General features: G+C 34.4%; 1 protein-coding gene across 2 annotated transcripts in view; it reads right to left on the reverse strand.

The window, feature by feature from the left end:
• TNKS (tankyrase) overlaps window positions 1-17,918 on the reverse strand; it is a 177,642-nt gene that overhangs the window by 143,239 nt on the left and 16,485 nt on the right. For both annotated transcript variants that reach the window (XM_029226259.1, XM_029226260.1), the window contains exon 2: window positions 8,728-8,952. In XM_029226259.1, coding sequence (XP_029082092.1) covers window positions 8,728-8,952 — 225 coding nt within the window. The remainder of the gene's footprint in view (window positions 1-8,727; window positions 8,953-17,918) is intronic.

Raw genomic sequence — 17,918 nt, forward strand, 5'->3', positions numbered from 1 at the left:
CTGTCAGGAAAAGGGAAGAGAGAGAATAATGAAACAAAAGCAAGTGAAACAAATTCTCAAGACTTCACTGAATTTTCAATGAATTTTTACAAAGAGTAAGGAAGGTGTGGGAAATGACTTTTCTTAACCTAGCTCATTTATGGATGGCATATGGATAGATAATGTGACAGACTAAAATCAAGAGCCCTAATAGACTACTCCAGCAGCTACATTTCTTTGATTCTTATTAAGAAGCTCTAGCTTTCCAGTAGTTTATCCTAAAGTAATCAGGGTTTACATATGTAATTAATGAAAATGATAGTCTCTATAGTACTGTTTATAAAATAGTGAAAAATCAGAAATATTCTAAATGGCCTAATATAGGTGAATGATTTTAAAAGTGGTTATTTCTATATAATTCTTGACTGCCTTTAAAAATGAGATTAGAGGGCTTCCCTGGTGGTGCAGTGGTTAAGAGTCTGCCTGCCGATGCAGGGGACACGGGTTCGTGCCCCGGTCCAGGAAGATCCCACATGCTGCGGAGCGGCTGGGCCCGTGAGCCATGGCCACTGAGCCTGCGCGTCCAGAGCCTGTGCTCCGCAACAGGAGAGGCCACAACAGTGAGAGGCCCGCGTATCACAAAAAAAAAAAAAAAAAAAAAAAATGAGATTAGAGAAAAATATTCACTGATAATGAAATATGGTCATAACACAAAGTGAAAAAATTAGAAAACAGCATGCGTGGAAGGATCTCATTTTTATGTAGAAAGGACTATGGACACAGGTACACTGACTATAACAGCCCTATCCAATAGAACTTTCTACAATGATGGCAATTTCAATATCTACACACTCTGATAAGGTAACCAATAGCCAGATATGGTTATTAAGCACTTGAAATGTGGCTAGTACAACTGAGGAATTAAATTTTAAATTTTTTACATTTTAACCGATTTTCATTTATTGGCTACATAAATCTAAATGGACAGAAAATGAGGTGTGACAATTATTATCAGTGTACTTGCTAATTTTTTTTAAATGAACATCTATTACTTTTAATATTATTGTTAAGACAAAACCCAGAAAGCTGTTAATCTTCAATGTATTATATTTGAAATAACAAAAGACAAGAATGTACCAGAAGCAGTCCCACCCTTCTCTCCCCCCACCCTCAATCCCATGCCACTCCCAAGTTCCAGGACTTTTCATGGAAGTGATCAGGTAATTTAGTAAAGGAGAAAGATTTATATGATCTAAAGAGAAACACGAGTGTGTAGATAAGGTAATTTAAAATAGAGTTTGAACAAGGAAAGTAAATAGATAAAAGATACATAAAATAGAGTTGCCTGGAAATTATGAAAGAGATACTACTTTAGGAGTGAGTTATAATAATAAAAACAGTTTAAGCTTTAGTAAATAGATTATCTTAAGATTTTGTTTTTGTTTTTGTTTTTAAAGCAAGGTGAAATTACCACTTTAAATTTGTTAAATATTAGATGATCTAAAAAGCTGAACTAAGAATAAAGAAGGATTTGTTTGGCACATTTAAAGATTGAAATTAGTTTTTTATTCTTAAAATACACTCAAATAAATCTCACTAAGCAGAGAGAACTTTCTGTTCTTAGTCAAGAAAACACTTCTTATTATAACAACTTTATATCAGCTCTACAGACTGTGGCAAAGTAACAGCTTTCTCCTTTCTTCACTAGTAAAATGGTAGGTAATTTGAATCATCTGCTTCATGCATAGGTTATAAATATTAGTGAAATTGTTCGGTTAGGTACTTTGGGCTGCCTCAAGGGAAAACACTGTATTATGTATCATGTAACCAAATCAATTTTTGGTAAATGTACCAACATCACCTTTTTCTTTCTTCTCCCTCCCTGTCTCAACTCTTCAGTTCATGACAGGAGAACTCATGGGTTTAATCTACAAGTAACAACAAAAAGTGTATGACTGCCCATTCCTTAGAGAAAATCCATAACCAGAAGTCAATGCATGCTCAGAACCAATATTCAACAACCCATCCTTAATGAAGAATGACGATTTGACAAATGGTAGATTATCTACACATAATTTGTATCTGACTATACGTTTTATATTTGTATATAAATATAGGATTATCTGACATGCTGCAAATTCACATAACTTTAAAACAAAAGAATCTCAAAATACCACCTAATCAAGAAGAAGTAGGGGGCTTCGCTGGTGGCACAGTGGTTGAGAGTCCGCCTGCCGATGCAGGGGACACGGGTTCGTGCCCCGGTCTGGGAGGATCCCACATGCCGCGGAGCAGCTAGGCCCGTGAGCCATGGCCGCTGAGCCTACGTGTCCAGAGCCTGTGCTCCGTAACGGAAGAGGCCACAACAGTGAGAGGCCCGCGTACCGCAAAAAAAAAAAAAAAAAAAAAAGGAGTAGAAAATTACTCAACTTCCTTTTCCACATTAACACAAAGTAATGCAAAAAAGCCAGAGAGAACCTAGCCATCTTCCTGTGAATTGCTCTGTCATTCCACACACATTTCTTGAGTATACAATTAGATACCAGCTATAGGCAACAAGAATACAAGAATAAATGAGACAATTATTGTTAGTTCCTTACCACAGAAGACTAACAATAGGATCAGCCAAGAAGAACCAAGTACAATCTCAGCAGAATACCAAAGGTGCACATAACAAGACACTAACTGATTGGAAGCATGCTCAAATTGACACCTTACCTGATTCAGTTTAAGAGACTGTCACTTGACCCTACAGCTGCATTGGAAAGCAAATATATTTTGATTACAACAATTTTAGTTTAATTCATCACTATGCACATACCACTTGTATATGCTAATTATTAAGTAGGAAAGCATTTTGAACGGTGTTTATGACCCTGATTCACTTGGGGATCAGCTCCAAGATATTTTTCTCTGTGATGGCAACCAAACAAGTCAGTCTTCGTAACCATTTCTTTATTGTTTACTTAGGAATTCAATTTCATAAATAGAGTGTAGTCAGTCAGGGTAGTCTAGGTTACGGCCAGTAACAATGTTCTCCATAATCTCAAAGGCTTATTAGTAAAATAAGTTCATTCCTTGCTTCTGCTACAAGTTGGAAAGTGATAGCAGGGGAGTTCCCTCACTCATAGACCCAGGCTGAAGAGGACTCTATGTGAAAATGTGATCCCTAAATAACAAAGGTAGGAAAAAATAAAATATGGTAAATGGTACTCTGGTCCTTAAAACTTGTGCTCCGAAGTTTATATTTGGCTCCCAACTCACATTTTGTAGGGAAAAAAAAAAAAAGGAAAGGAAATATACTATTGAGTGGACAGATAGCTACTCTATTCCGAGATGCCAATGAGAACTAGAGGTTAAGACTACACCAGAACCATAAAGACTGTCTTTGAACTACTTAAACTGCTTATAATTCCTGTCTCAATATTGCAGGAATATGAAAAACTATTACCAAAGCCAGTGACATGAAGAAACAGCTCAAAGAACATCTGTGTGTGTCTTCTGATCTCAGAAGAGCCAAGGGATAGCACAAACCAAAAAACAAAAGTTTAAGTATTACAAATTAATGTCTTCCTTCACAGAAAGATTTCATGCAACAAGTTATTAAAAATAACCTATTTCCCTAGATTCTAGAAATATACTTCCAAATAGTAGGGGCAAACAATGTTATCACAGAAATAACCATGCATATTTTGGATAATTATTTTCTAATTAAACAAGATCCACCTGACTTTTAAATCTTAAAAATGAGCCACATAATACATTCAATTTTTCATTATGGGGTAGCCAATTCTTTCATTTTAATTTTTAAAAGTGTATCCTAAGTTATCATAAAGCACTTCAAGCAGAGACCCTTAAACCAAAACCTGCTTTCCTGAATTTCTGCAATGTACTGATAATTAAAACTATAATCTTATTTCACTATAAACTGTGTTTAACCTAAGAATAATTGTCTGTTAGATACCTCACCTTATTATTCCAGTGCTGGGAAGACACCAAATAGTTTTTCTATTTTAACTGACAAATTGGACTTCAACCAACATTGAAAACTTTTGCTTGCCTGAAGACACCATTAAGAAAATGAAAGGCAAGATTGGGAGAAAGGATTCACAATATATAAATCCAACACAGGTCTATATCCATAACACAAAAAAGAATTCTCAAAACTCGGGAATAATAAGGAAAAAAAGTCAAAAGATCTGAACAGAGATCTCACAAAAGAATACACATAAATGATCAATATGTACATAAAAATATGCTCAACACATTCAGCCATCAGGGAAATGCAGCTTCTTGTAAAATTCAACACACACTTATCATTCCACCCAGCAATCCCACTCCTAGGCATGTTACTAATAAGTCTTATATCTTACTTGTTTTATCCTTCTGTGGAAACATCATTAATCATCCACTCAAACTTATTTCCTCTTCTTACTACTTAAAAAAATCCAATTTTATTTGGGAAGCAAGGTGCCCAGATGTAGGGGATAAATCATGATTGGTCCTAATTCTGATAATCTCATTCCTGTTTGCCAGTGGTTACTGCAGGGGGTGAACATGTAACCTACTTCTGAAAAATGGGCTAAGAGGAAGTTTTCTGGGAAAGATTTTTCTTCTTAAAAAAAAATCTTAAGTAGAAAAAGCCCTTTTTTTACCTCCTCTTTTCCTGCTTTGGATGTTGATGTGAGAATATGATGCTTGCAGCTTGAAACCAAGAGGGAAAAGCTAACATGTTTGCCTATTTAGAGATTGTTGAAACTCCTGAGTCAATCCTAAAACCTCGTGCAGACCTTCTATCATGTGAGTCAATAAGATTTTATTGTTTAAGCGATTATTGTTGAGGTATTCTGTTATTTGCAACTAAAAGCATCCCACATAATACACCTCCTACTCCATTTCAAGAAAAAGGGCAAAAGACATGAAGAGGCATTTTACCAAAGAGGAGATACAGATGGCAATAAGCATGTGAAACATCACTAGCCATTAGGGAAGTGTAAATTAAAACACGGTTGAGCTATTAGGACAGCTAAAATAAAAGATAGTGACAATACCAAATCCTGGCAAGGATGCAGAGAAACTAGATCTCTCATACATTGCTGTTAGGAATGAAAAATCATGTAACACACTGGAAAATACTAGGACAGTTTCTTTAAAAAGCTAAACATATACTTACTGTATTACCCAGCAATCACACTGCAGAGCATTTATCTAGAGAAAAGAAAACTCATCTCCACATAAAAACCTGTAAACAAATGTTCACAGGAGCTTTATTTGTTATAGCCAAAAAGTAGAAACAACCAAAATGTTCTTCAATTGGTGAATGGCTAAACTATGGTACATCAACACCATGGCATAATAATCAGCAATTTAAAAAAAAATCTGGAAGGTCAAGTGAAAAAAAAAAAAAGCCAATCTCAAAAAATTATATACTGTATGTTTCTATTTATATAAAATTCTCAAAATGGTAAAATTATACACATGAGAACGTATTAGTGGTTGCCAGAGGTTAAGGATGTGGGATGGGGAGTAGGTCATTATAAAAGTAGGCTATAAATAAGTAGAATGAGGGGGATCTTTGGGGGAGTCTGATAACATGTTCTGTATCTTGACTGCAGTAGTAGTTACATGAATCTCAACGTGTGATTAATGGCATAGAACTATACACATTGTACCAACACTAGTTTCCTATTTCTGATACTGTATTATGACTCCATAAGATGTAACCACTGGGGAAAACTGGGTGAAGGATAGATACATGGATCTTCTTGTACTATTTTTGCAACTTCCTATGAATCTATATTTCAAAATAAATGTTAAAAATACATAATAGGGCTTCCCTGGTGGCGCAGTGGTTGAGAGTCCGCCTGCCGATGCAGGAGTCACGGGTTCGTGCCCCGGTCCGGGAAGATCCCAAATGCCGCGGAGCGGCTGCGCCCGTGAGCCATGGCCGCTGAGCCTGCGCGTCCGGAGCCTGTGCTCCGCAACGGGAGAGGCCACAACATTGAGAGGCCCGCGTACCGCAAAAAAACAAAACCAAAACCAAAAACAATACATAATAAATGCCTCTTATTATGTAAAGAGTTAAATATAATAAAGCAATATGATATTTTAAGATCTGTGGTTTACTGGGAAACACAGCAATCTAGCAAGGGCAACACAACAATCTAGCCAAGACAACATACAGGAGGCTTTCTTAGTTTTATCGACCCATTATGCAAAGATTTATAGATTCAGCTGTATGAGAAATAGATGAGAAATGTATTTTCTATTTAATTTAATAAATATTTTATAATTCTGTGAATATTCTGTATTATTTAGACCTTAGACTCTATAGTATACAATTGATGGTTTCCTAGACCATCCTAGCCTGGTTTCCTAGACCATCCTAGCCAATGTCAACTCATAAGAGGTTACGAGCTAAAAGCTTAACTTCAACTCCCACCCAAATATCAAACACATTTATGTCCTTATAATGAGTCCCACACAATCTTATTGATCATCATCAACAAAATGGTGACCAATTCTACTATGATCAGTGGAACTGAAGATAAAGTGTGATGTGCTAACTTATGACGTGTAAAGCCTTTTGAATCCACAACTTGGATGAAACAAATCTACATCTCCAAAGCACACAACATCAGCAAAGACATGCTCCTTTGCAATTTTTAATGGATAAAGTAAGACATCAGTAGTTTTCAGTGGAAAAAAAAATGGTTTGATCACTTCAAGAGGAGAATCTATAATATCAGAATCACAATCATCAATAAAAATATTCAAAAAAATTAAATTTTAATTAAATTTTAATTAATTTTAATTACTTAAAAGTTCTTTGGGCAATAAAGAATGCCTATGCTTGCCTGTGGGAGATTTAGGAAAACAAAGTGTATAGTTTAGATACAAATATCACTGCACTCAGAATTAGAAAGGCCTCATTCAATCCTGCCTGTGCAAGAAAATGACCCAAAAGGAATATTTATAATATAGCTTTATATTAAGAGTTTGGTTTTATATTCTAATGTTTATAGAAGTATATATTTATATTTTTAGTTATGGAATGAATTTTAGTATTTTTATGGTAGGAAATGGGTTGTCTGAAACTGAACCTCAATTTATAACTGACACTCAAAAAACCAATAAATGAACTTAGATAAAAGGAGCATTTTCATTATATACTTTTGGGAAGTGGATTTAGGAGGAGGAGAGGAATATTAATTTTAATAAGGTATTAAAAGCACTGATAGAATGAAAAATTCAGAGAGGTACAGGTAGGAAAATAGAACACTGAAGCCTAAAAGGGATAATATTCCAAGAAGGTGAAAACTGTATAAAATTCTATAACTAATGACAGAAAAATCCAATGGATATGACAAAGTGAAGCAAGAAAGGATGAAAGTAGGGAAGTTGAAGGTCTAGAAGATTAGGTAAGAATACATGTCAAGTTCAATAACTGTTATCACTTAGTAACTTATCACAAGTAACTTAAGATGTTTAGTGGTCAGAGAATATGTGGTAAGTTCAAGCTTTTTGGGTTACTTTTATGAAATGACTTAGTCTAGGACATGGCTGTTTTAGTGAGACACATAGGAGGAAATGGGTAAATCAAGTGAAAATGGAAGATGTCAAAGATCAAAAAGGATAGGGTGTCCAAAGGGTCACATCAATGGATGGTGAAGTGACAAAGGATAATGAGAGAGAATGGGATAAAGAAGTTTTGTCAGGCAATGCAATAATTTGAGGAACACTAAAAAATATATTTGAGGCTGGAAGAGATGGCCAGGAAGAGGGAGAAAATCTTAATAATGGCACTGCCTCTGTATCTTTAAAAATGACATATGTATTTGAGTTTTACCATAAAAATATCTGACTAAACAAATGGATGCCATTCAGGAAGACAACAATTATGTAAATCAACCTGCCACAGGCTAAACGAATATCCACCACCTTAAGTTTCAAGAAGGAGATGATACACTCAGGAGAAATTATGCTTGTTCTCTAGAAACTTGTTTTAGATTCAAAATGAAAGAGTTTATAAAATATAGCAAAATCTAAAAATATATATATTTAGATACATATAAAATAGAAAGACATGCTGATTGAATACAATTTCATATAATCACAATACTTAAAATCGTTGAAAATTTCAATTTTGTTTGAAATTGCTTTTTCTCTAGACTATGGCACATGTTGAAAATATTAAGCCTTGAACTACTGTATTCAAACCACTCAGAGCTTTTCCAGTGCTAATAAAATAGCTGGTGTTCAATTTTAGTAACATAAAGAAAGAGGTTTTGCCTTAGTACTACATGACTTTCCTTGAATCAACCTAAAACCTCCAAATATGTCATCCAGTTCAGTTATAACTTGTACTTTATAATGGTTCTCATTGACGCTAGGATGGAAAACTTGCAGTCTTTTAAAGAGACTGTAAATTAACTAAATTTGATAACAGTAATCCATCAAAATTTAGTTCCACACCAGTGGACATTTGCCTCACATTTGGAGAGTTAATGTTGTGAAACTTGTTCTTAACCAACTTTAGATTTCCATCTCTCTACTTCCCCTTGGTGGAAAAGAATTGTTTCTAAGAATAAGTAATGAAGCCTTCTTTATTTATTCTCTGGGAACACTATTTCCACTGCAATAAAAAACAAGGAAAAAGTTACCCTTCTTCCTTGTGTAAACCTTCATTTAAAATGTTACACCTGTCAGGCTGATAGTACAATTTAGATATCAACAAATAATACTTACCAATACATACATCGATCTTTCCTTTAATAGCAGCTTCATGCAGGGGGGTATAGTTCCAGTTATCCCTGGCATTTGGATCAGCTCCTTGGCACAGTAACAGACTCACAACCTCAGCATGGCCAAAAGAACAGGCATTATGAAGCGGGATGAGACCGCCATCATCACGAGCATGGACATTAGCACCCATCTGCAGTAAGTGTTCTACGACATCCTTCCTTCCAAAACCTAAAACAGAAGAGGGAATATCTTTTATACTGTAAGTCAATTTTGTAAAAAGAACCATTAGAATTCCTTTAACAATATCAACAAATACGAACAACTGAAGTACTGTGTTCTATAGCAAAAAGGTTAAAAAAAAAAAAGTTGCCATTCAAATGGATTCTCTCATCTCACAGAACTTAGAACTAAGAAAGCTCTTCCCTTAATCTGCTCAGTTCCTTCAAAAAACATTTCTTCAACATCCATTATGTGCTGGGCAACTGTGCTAGAAATGTAAAATGAATGAGGCAAGATTCCTGTCCAAGGCATTCACTTTCCCCTCATGCTTCACAAGACAAAATCATATGTATAAAATCCATCTCTACGTTTTAATAAAGGTTATTTAAATACCAATGACAACCAAATCTAAGCCAAATCACAACAGTCAACATTACACTAGGGCAACTGGAGAAGAACATATGGAAACCAGAAATATGTGGTGATAGTTTGGTTACAAGATATTTGAAAAGGAAGAAATAAAGATAATGCCATAACATCTATCTTGGGACTGGTAGCCAAACTAAATGAGTAGTTAGGTGAAATAATTCAAGCTTGGATTTACTGAGTTAGAGGAAATTTTATGACAAACAAGTGAGAATGCAGGCATTTGGAAATACAGAGCCAGAACACTGGTGAAAAGTATCACAATTTTCAGACAGAAAAATGGTCGGGGGTTGTCGGAAGAGCTAGAAAAAAATCTAAAGCACTGTAAGGACTAGGCAAGCACTGAGAAAGGTAAGGAAAACCAAGAAAACACACCATTATGGAAGTCAAAGGGCAACAACACTATGCAAAGTCCAGCATAATGAGCATTTAGTGAGATCAATGGAGAATGGAAAAGAACAGTTATTTTGACAATTTGAAAGTCATTATAGTGCTGTGATGAAGTTACAAGCTACATTGCAATGGGTTAAAAAAAAGGAAACTGCAAATATTAGTATTTTTATCCTTACAGCTTAATACTTTCATTTATGATCCTTTCTTTCCTACTTTAAATTTAACTAGAACTTAACTGGCTAGGTATCACTACCTCCATGCTATTACTTACCATGCAATGCTGTTAGAAAATGACATCTTAAATAAAACTGAAAAGCAATAAGGGTCCTATCTTCCTTTATTTTATGCATATATAAACTAAATAAATGAGAACTATGTGGAAAATAGAAGGAAAAAGAAAAAGGTTTCTTTCAACGTTATGTCCTCCACACTATCTTTAGAAATCCACTCATTCCAGGAAAGCAGGCTCTAAGAAAAAGTCTTCAAAGTAAAAGATATGTTTCCACAGATATTTATCAGAATTAGGTTTCCACAGAAAATATCCTTCAAATTAAGCTGAAAATTTTGGGTGAAAAGAAGTCAATTTCATATTAGTAACTGGAACACCAAAAGTATAGGGTACATGCTAATGGAACTATCACCATCCTGCTGTTTCTTTATTATCTGCCGAACTTCACAGGTATTACATTCTGTTTAATTCTCTGACTTCAATGTGCCTCCTGCCTCTACTGTCACAGCCCTACTCTCCCACTGGGCCATAGGTGCTTTCTTTACCCATGAAGATTTAGTGATTTTCCTTCTTTATAGATCTGAGTAAAGCCTGAGTGCAAACACACCCTCATCAGTGCATTAACAGTGTTTGAGAACTAATTTCCTTTCTTCACAAATAAAGATAAAATAAGCTACTTCTTAACGTATCAATTGGTACTTTAAAAAATATACGTTATAACTTTGAAGCAAAATAGCAAAGAGTGTGTTTACTTTTTACTAAAACTTTTAGATCTAAAATATAAAATAAAACAAAACAGAACAAAAATGCTTGGTATCAGCAAGGAAGTGGTGAAATGGAACTGTGCTCACACACTGATAATGTGAATAAAAACTGGTATGACATTTTAGAAAAAATGTAGCATTATCATGAATAGGCTTAAACAAATATAATCTCTGACTCAACCATACCTCTTTTCAAACTTTATCATTTAAAAAAAGATTCATATATGAACAAATATTTTGCATCAAGAATATTTATAATAACATATTAGAGTGATGTGGCCACAAGCTAAGGAATGCTGGCATCCATCAGGAATAGTCAAGGAACAGATTCTCCTAGAGCCTGGTAGGGAGCACAGACCTGCCAACACCTAGATTTTGGCCCAGTGATACTGATTTTGGATTGACAGCCTCCAGAACTGTGACAGAAAAGAATTTCTTTTAAAGCCATAGAGTTTGTGGTAATTTGATACAGCACCCACAGGAAACTTACACAGGTAGTTTAGAACAAATTATTCCTAAAGTCTATTTTGTTTTAAGTGTTAGAATCATACAATTTGCTTTGTAAAGTGGAGAGAAAGTAAGGGATAAATATTTCCATGCAATAGTTTGGCTACCCCTATTGTATGTTTTTTCTTTCTTTTAAAATAGAAGTGAAGGAAATTAAATATTACAAATCCAAAGTTATCTATGGGAGGGAACAAATAGTATTATATTAACTTACTTTGCAGAGAACTAAATTTTGCTGTGTTATTATAAGTAATTTTATGGCCAACTTCTTTTGTAGGTACTTGTAGACCATATTTAGCTACATCTAAACAAATTGGAAAATGGTGAGAATAAACATAAAGAGAGTCATCTTCAGAGTAGTTTTTGGAGTTCTATGCTCATTCCCTGAATCTTTGGTGGCAAGGAAATTCTTCATTTGGTGCTATGTTGGGGCCCGTGAATCCTTATGAAGTGGTCTTGTGGAGTCATGTGGAGGAATGTGAATGCATTTGGTCCCAGACATAATTGTAGATAGAAGTCATACACCTGGATATGCCACTTTTAACAGTTTCACTAGAATTTTGTGTTATGATAGGAACTTAGAGGCACATTAATGTTGGTGTACAAATGTAACATGTATTTTCCCCTCCTTTTAGATTTACTTGTATGTGTAATACTGGGTCTAAAATTATTGTATTAAAACAGTATAAATTGAATGCCTACTAAACAAATAAAAATAATATTTATCATAACATTATTTATAGAAAATCACGGAAATTAGATGTCCAACAATAAAGACTCTGTTAAGTGAATGATGAAGTGATGGTTTTTGATATAATACCATCCTGTATTAAAAGGATGCTAGAACGCTGTGAATGTACTTAATGTCACTGAGTCATATACTTTAAAATGGCTAAAATGGTATTTTATTTTTAAATTGCTTAAAATAAACAAAATTTTAACATTTTAAAATTCATATATTTTACCACAATGAAAAAAATCACCAAAAAAGGTATAGACCATACACACACACACACACACACACACACACACACACAAAACAGGATATTACAGAAAATTCAACAACATAGATTTTTTTTTAGATCAGTCTTTTAGATTAAAAATATATAAAACAAAATATAGGAGAAAATATATATATATATTTGATACATAGATGGGTAGAAAAAGAGACTAAATCTCTAAGCAGTAGAAGTATGGAATATTTTTATTTTTGATTATCTGTTTTCTTAATTATTATATAAAAACATAATTTTGTATAAAATATATGTGAGTGTACACGTATAAGTTTATAAAAGAAGGTGGAGGTGAACAGTCAAAACCAGTAAAGATACATTTTATATGGCAATTATGACATAAACTCTTCTAATTTGATTTTGTATTAAAATACATTATTAAATCAGAGGTTTTGTTATCTATGAAACAAATAAGTCCCCTATTTAAAGTACTGTAATTTAGAAAACCACACATAAAAAGTTTATCAAAACATATACTCTACCTGTACTGTTAAGCACAAATCATAATTGGTCATCCGCCATTCTATCCATGTTGAATGCATGTGCATTATTTTTCACACATAAAGAGAATTCGTTATCTCTGATGGTTATATAAGGCCTTTGTTTCATAACCAAGGTTTGTAGTCATAATTATCTCTATAATTGATTTGTTTATTTGGGTCTAAAGAACCAAAGTAAAAATAATAATTAGGGTCAGTTCAAAGAACTACATAGAATTTGAAGTAACGTATCAATAACTAACTCAAAGAAACAGTCCCTAAGTGAAAGCATTACAGACATACTGCAGACATTTTCAGCGTCCTAGCTCGTCAAGCTAGCACACATTTAAAAAAGTTAAGTCACAGCTTTTAAAAGGAATGTTGCTACATACATATATATATATTTATTTATTTATGGTTCAGTATTATGAAGTACAAAAGGAAAACCAATGAACCATCTCCCTCCGATCCAAAGGTTGTTAAAAATTAAGACAGAGTAATACTCTGATTTTTACCAACAAAACAGTATGTGCTATAACACTTCCAATCTGAGAGTTGTACAACAGGTATAATTTAGCTTTTACAGAAAAATTCTTTTTGCTTAAAGTACATGCCCTATTCTTGACAACAATAAAAATAACAATAATAATGGTTAAGTACCTAACATTTAGTAAGCTCTTATGTGTGTCAAGAAGTATGCCAAATGCTTGACAAACATTAGCTCCTGTGATAACACCCTGTGAGAGATACCATTACCCTCATTTTACTGTTGAAGAATTCTTTCCCTCAGTCCTGATATGTATGAACTGTACTTCCAAACACACATCTCAAATCTGCCTACTCCCCAGTGCCACCAGCTTGGTTTCAAGTTCCACAATCTCTTGTCTAGACTTCAGCACATAACCTGTTTGTCTCTCTACTGTCACAGCTGCTGCCCGACAATTCATGCTTAACAGAGCAGACAGAGTGATCTTTTCAAGGCACATATCAGATTAGGTCACTTCCCTACTTAATATCCTGCAATGGATTCCAATAACACACATAAAATATTACTAAAATCTCCTTATGACCTAACAAGGCACTATGTGAGCTGGCCACTCTCACCTCTCCCATCTCATTGAGCTTTACTAACCCTGTCTTCCACTTTTGGTTCCCTGGATATGACAAACTTATTTCAGTCTAGAGGACGCTGCAATTGCTGTGTGCTCTGCCTGAAGACCTTGTACCCAGATCTTCACATGCCTAGCTCCTTCTGTCATCCAATTCTCAGCCAAAAGGTAACAACTAGGAGAGACTTTGACTGACTACTCAATTTCAATTCACCCACGAACGCACACACATTCTTCCATCATTGTTTTCAACATGAGTTTTTTGTTTTGTTTTGTTTTGTTTTGTTTTGCAGTACGCGGGCCTCTCACTGTCGTGGCCTCTCCCATTGCGGAGCACAGGCTCCAGACGTGCAGGCTCAGCGGCCATGGCTCACGGGCCTAGTCGCTCCGCGGCATGTGGGATCTTCCCAGACTGGGGCACGAACCCGTGTCCCCTGCATCGGCAGATGGATTCTCTACCACTGCGCCACCAGGGAAGCCCCTCAACATGAGTTCTTTACATATTTTGGATATTAACCTTTTACCAGAAATATCATTTGCAAATATTTTCTTTCATTCAGTAGTTTGCCTTTTCATTTTGTTGATGGTTTCCTTTGCCATGAAGAGGCTTTTTAGTTTGATGTAGTCCCACTTGTTTATTTTTTCTTTTGTTGCTTTTGCTTTTGGTGTCAGAGTCAAAAAATCATCACCAAGACATGTCAAGGAGATTACCACCTATGTTTTCTTCTAGGAGTTTTATGGTTTCAGGTCTTACATTCAGGTCTTTAATCCATTTTGAGTTAATTTTTGTGTATGGTGTAAGACAATGGTCCAGTTTCATTCTTTTCCATGTAGCTGTCCAATTTTCCCAATCTCATTTATTGAAGAGACTGTTCTTTCCTCGTTGTATATTATTGGCTCCTGTCATAAATTAACTGACCATATATGTATGGGTTTATTTCTGGGCTCTCTATTCTGTCCATTGATCTATGTGTCTGTTTTTATGCCAATACCATACTGTTTTAATTACTTTAGCTTTGTAATGTAGTTTGAAATCAGGGCATGTGATGCCTTCAGCTTTGTTCCTCTTTCTCAAGACTGCTTTGGCTATTTGGAGTCTTTTGCGTGATTCCATACAAATTTGAGAATTGTTTGTTCTATTTCTGTGAAAAATACCATTGGAATTCTTATAGGGGTTGCATGGAATCTATATATTGCTTTGAACAGTATAGACATTCTAACAACTTTAATTCTTTCAATCCATGAGCACAGAATACCTTTCCATTTATTTGTTTTCTTCAGTTTCTTTCATTAATGTCTTACAGTTTTCAATATACAGGTCTTTCACCTCCCTGGTTAAATTTATTCCTAGGTATTTTATTCTTTTTGATACAATTGTAAATCGGATTGTTTTCCTAATTTCTCTTTCTGATAGTTCATTATTAGTGCAAAGAAAGGCTATAGATTTTTATGTCTTGATTTTATGCCCTGCAACTTTATTGAATTTTCTTATTCTAAAGCTTTTTGATGGAGCCTTTAGGATTTTCTATATATAATATGCCATCTGCAAATTGTGACAATTTTACTTCTTCCTTTTTAACTTGGATGACTTCTAGTTCTTTTTCTTGTCTAAGTGCTCTGGCTAGGACTTCTAATGTTATGTTGAATAAAAGTGGCAAGAGTGGACATCCTTGTATTGTTCCTGATCTTAAAGGAAAAGCTTTCATTTTTTCACCACTGAGTACGACGTTAGCTGTGAGCTTGTTATACATGGCCTCTATTATGTTGAGTTATGTTCCCTCTATACCCACTTTGTTGACTGTTTATCATAAATGGATTTGAATTTTGTCAAATGCTTTTTCTAATTATCCCCTTTTCTTGCTGGCAAACAGAAACTCTATTTTGCTCAGGAATTGGACAGACAATATATGCTAAGAGAAGGCAATCCTTTCCCCAGTCCAGGGAGTGACTCCTGATTACTCTAAGCCGGAAAGGTGATTTCATTCCTCTCTGTCAGTGACTGGCAATGAGACAGAAGGGAAAATCTAGAAACTTCTGAAAAGATTTTTCTCCCCATTAAGAGAAGGTGTATGAAGGAAGAGGGTCCCTTTCTCTTTTCTCCTTTCTCCTTTCCTCTCTATTTTTAGAAAATTTCTCATAAAAGGTGGTGACATCTGAAGCCACTGAAATGATAAGAAGGTCAAGGGAATTATGAAAATAATGGCATAGATCCTTCCTATGCTCATAAGGTACTGGACCAACTCTTGAACTTCCTACCTCTAGACTTGTCAAGCAGGAAATAAATGTCCTTACGCTTTAAGTTTCTGTTAGTTGAGTTCTGGAATATCTATAGCTGAATCCATGCAAATTGATACAAACATCTGTTCATATATTTACTGACAATTTAAGTTTCATCTGTCAACTATCAGACAGATATCTTGGCCCAATTTTTCATTTGTCTTTTTTTTATTGTTTTGTAGGAGTTCTTTATATATTCTGAACACCAATCTTGTGTTGGTTATATGCATTATAAATATATTCTCTGTGTTTATGGCTTGTCTTTAAACGTTGTTTACATTGTGTTTGATTTCAGACAAGTTTTAAACTTAAACAATCTTTCCCTACATACATAGGAAGCATGGTTTGTGCTTCCTATGTGATCTTTAAAGTATCTTTCCTATTCACATACTTTGCTATATTTTCTTTTAGATTACTTTTATAATCTTGCTTCTCACATTTAGATCTTGTAAGTATGGTGTGAGTTAAAGATCTAATTTTATTTTTTTCCGTATCTTTTCTTTTCCATCAGTTTGTTTGTTCAACAGTTTAACTTCAAAATAAGCCTAGATATTGAGTAGGGCAATGTCAATCCACTCTGTTCCTCTTAAAAAATTATATTGGCTATTACTGTTTTTTGATGTTCAATATAAATATCTTCAAGTTCCATGAAGAAGCCTGTTGGAAATTACTTTCTTTAAAAGCTTACTGATTAGAATTAATTCTGGAAAGTTGAAAATTTTAAATACTGAGTCTTCTAATCCATATGTATGATATACCTCTCCTTCAATTGAGGTCTCTTATGTTCTTCTGTTTTTCTCCATTAATACCCTATGCATATCTGTCAAGGATTATTGGGTATTTTAAGGTTTTCATTGCTTTGGGGATGGAAGGGGCAGTGGTGCATTAGGAAAGGTCAGTAAAACCAGATCACGCAGAACCTCTGAGTCATAAGTAACAGAGTCTGAATTTCAGCAGGGCAAGCGAAGTAGCAATAAAAAGTTCACACTGATGAATTCTTCTTCCCCAACCAAACTAAGTAATAGGAACCTCTTGTAAATTTCAGCACATTCTTTCCCCTAAGCAGTAGGAGAAACAATTACATTATTTCACATACTCAAAGAAATTTTAAAATATACTATGTGGAAAGCATTGTGCTGGCACTGGAGGAAAACCTAAATTCATTACACATTACCTAAACCCAATATACGTACCAAGTCTCTTATTCTAATGTTAGAGTTTCAATTAAAACCACTCAAAAATGTTTCAGTATCAAATGTAAGGTCATTGGTATCTATTCACTAGATCTGAGTTCATAGAGACAGTAATTTGTTTCAGTCGTGTTCAGCATTTTAAACTGCCTAAACTTAAAGCTTCAAAGGAACAACCTTGGGCAATATTAAATCTTGTAAATAACAACAATGCCTTCTAAAATTTAATAAAAGGAGAAAAACCTAAACTGTTTGGAGTATTAAAAAGTGATGTTTTTATTTATAGTAGCAAAGTCATAGCTTAAAGACTCTTTCAACCTAATTGGACTGTCAGCAAAGCCACAAGCACTATATATCATTTGAACTGCTAAATTCATTGACTTATACTTATAAAACCAATGAAAAAATTTATACTGCATCTCTCACATATACTTATTTATAATTTTTGTCCTTAAGTGCAAAAAAATTATACTCAAAAGACACTCCAAGTAACAATAAAATAAGTTTGGGACTGTCTAGCAAAATAACTCATGAACTTTTCATATATATATATATATATATATATATATATATATATATATATATATA

Source organism: Monodon monoceros, unplaced genomic scaffold (genome assembly GCF_005190385.1).
Source record: "Monodon monoceros isolate NGI ecotype Baffin Bay Population unplaced genomic scaffold, NGI_Narwhal_1 Super_Scaffold_17, whole genome shotgun sequence".
NCBI lineage: Eukaryota > Metazoa > Chordata > Mammalia > Artiodactyla > Monodontidae > Monodon > Monodon monoceros.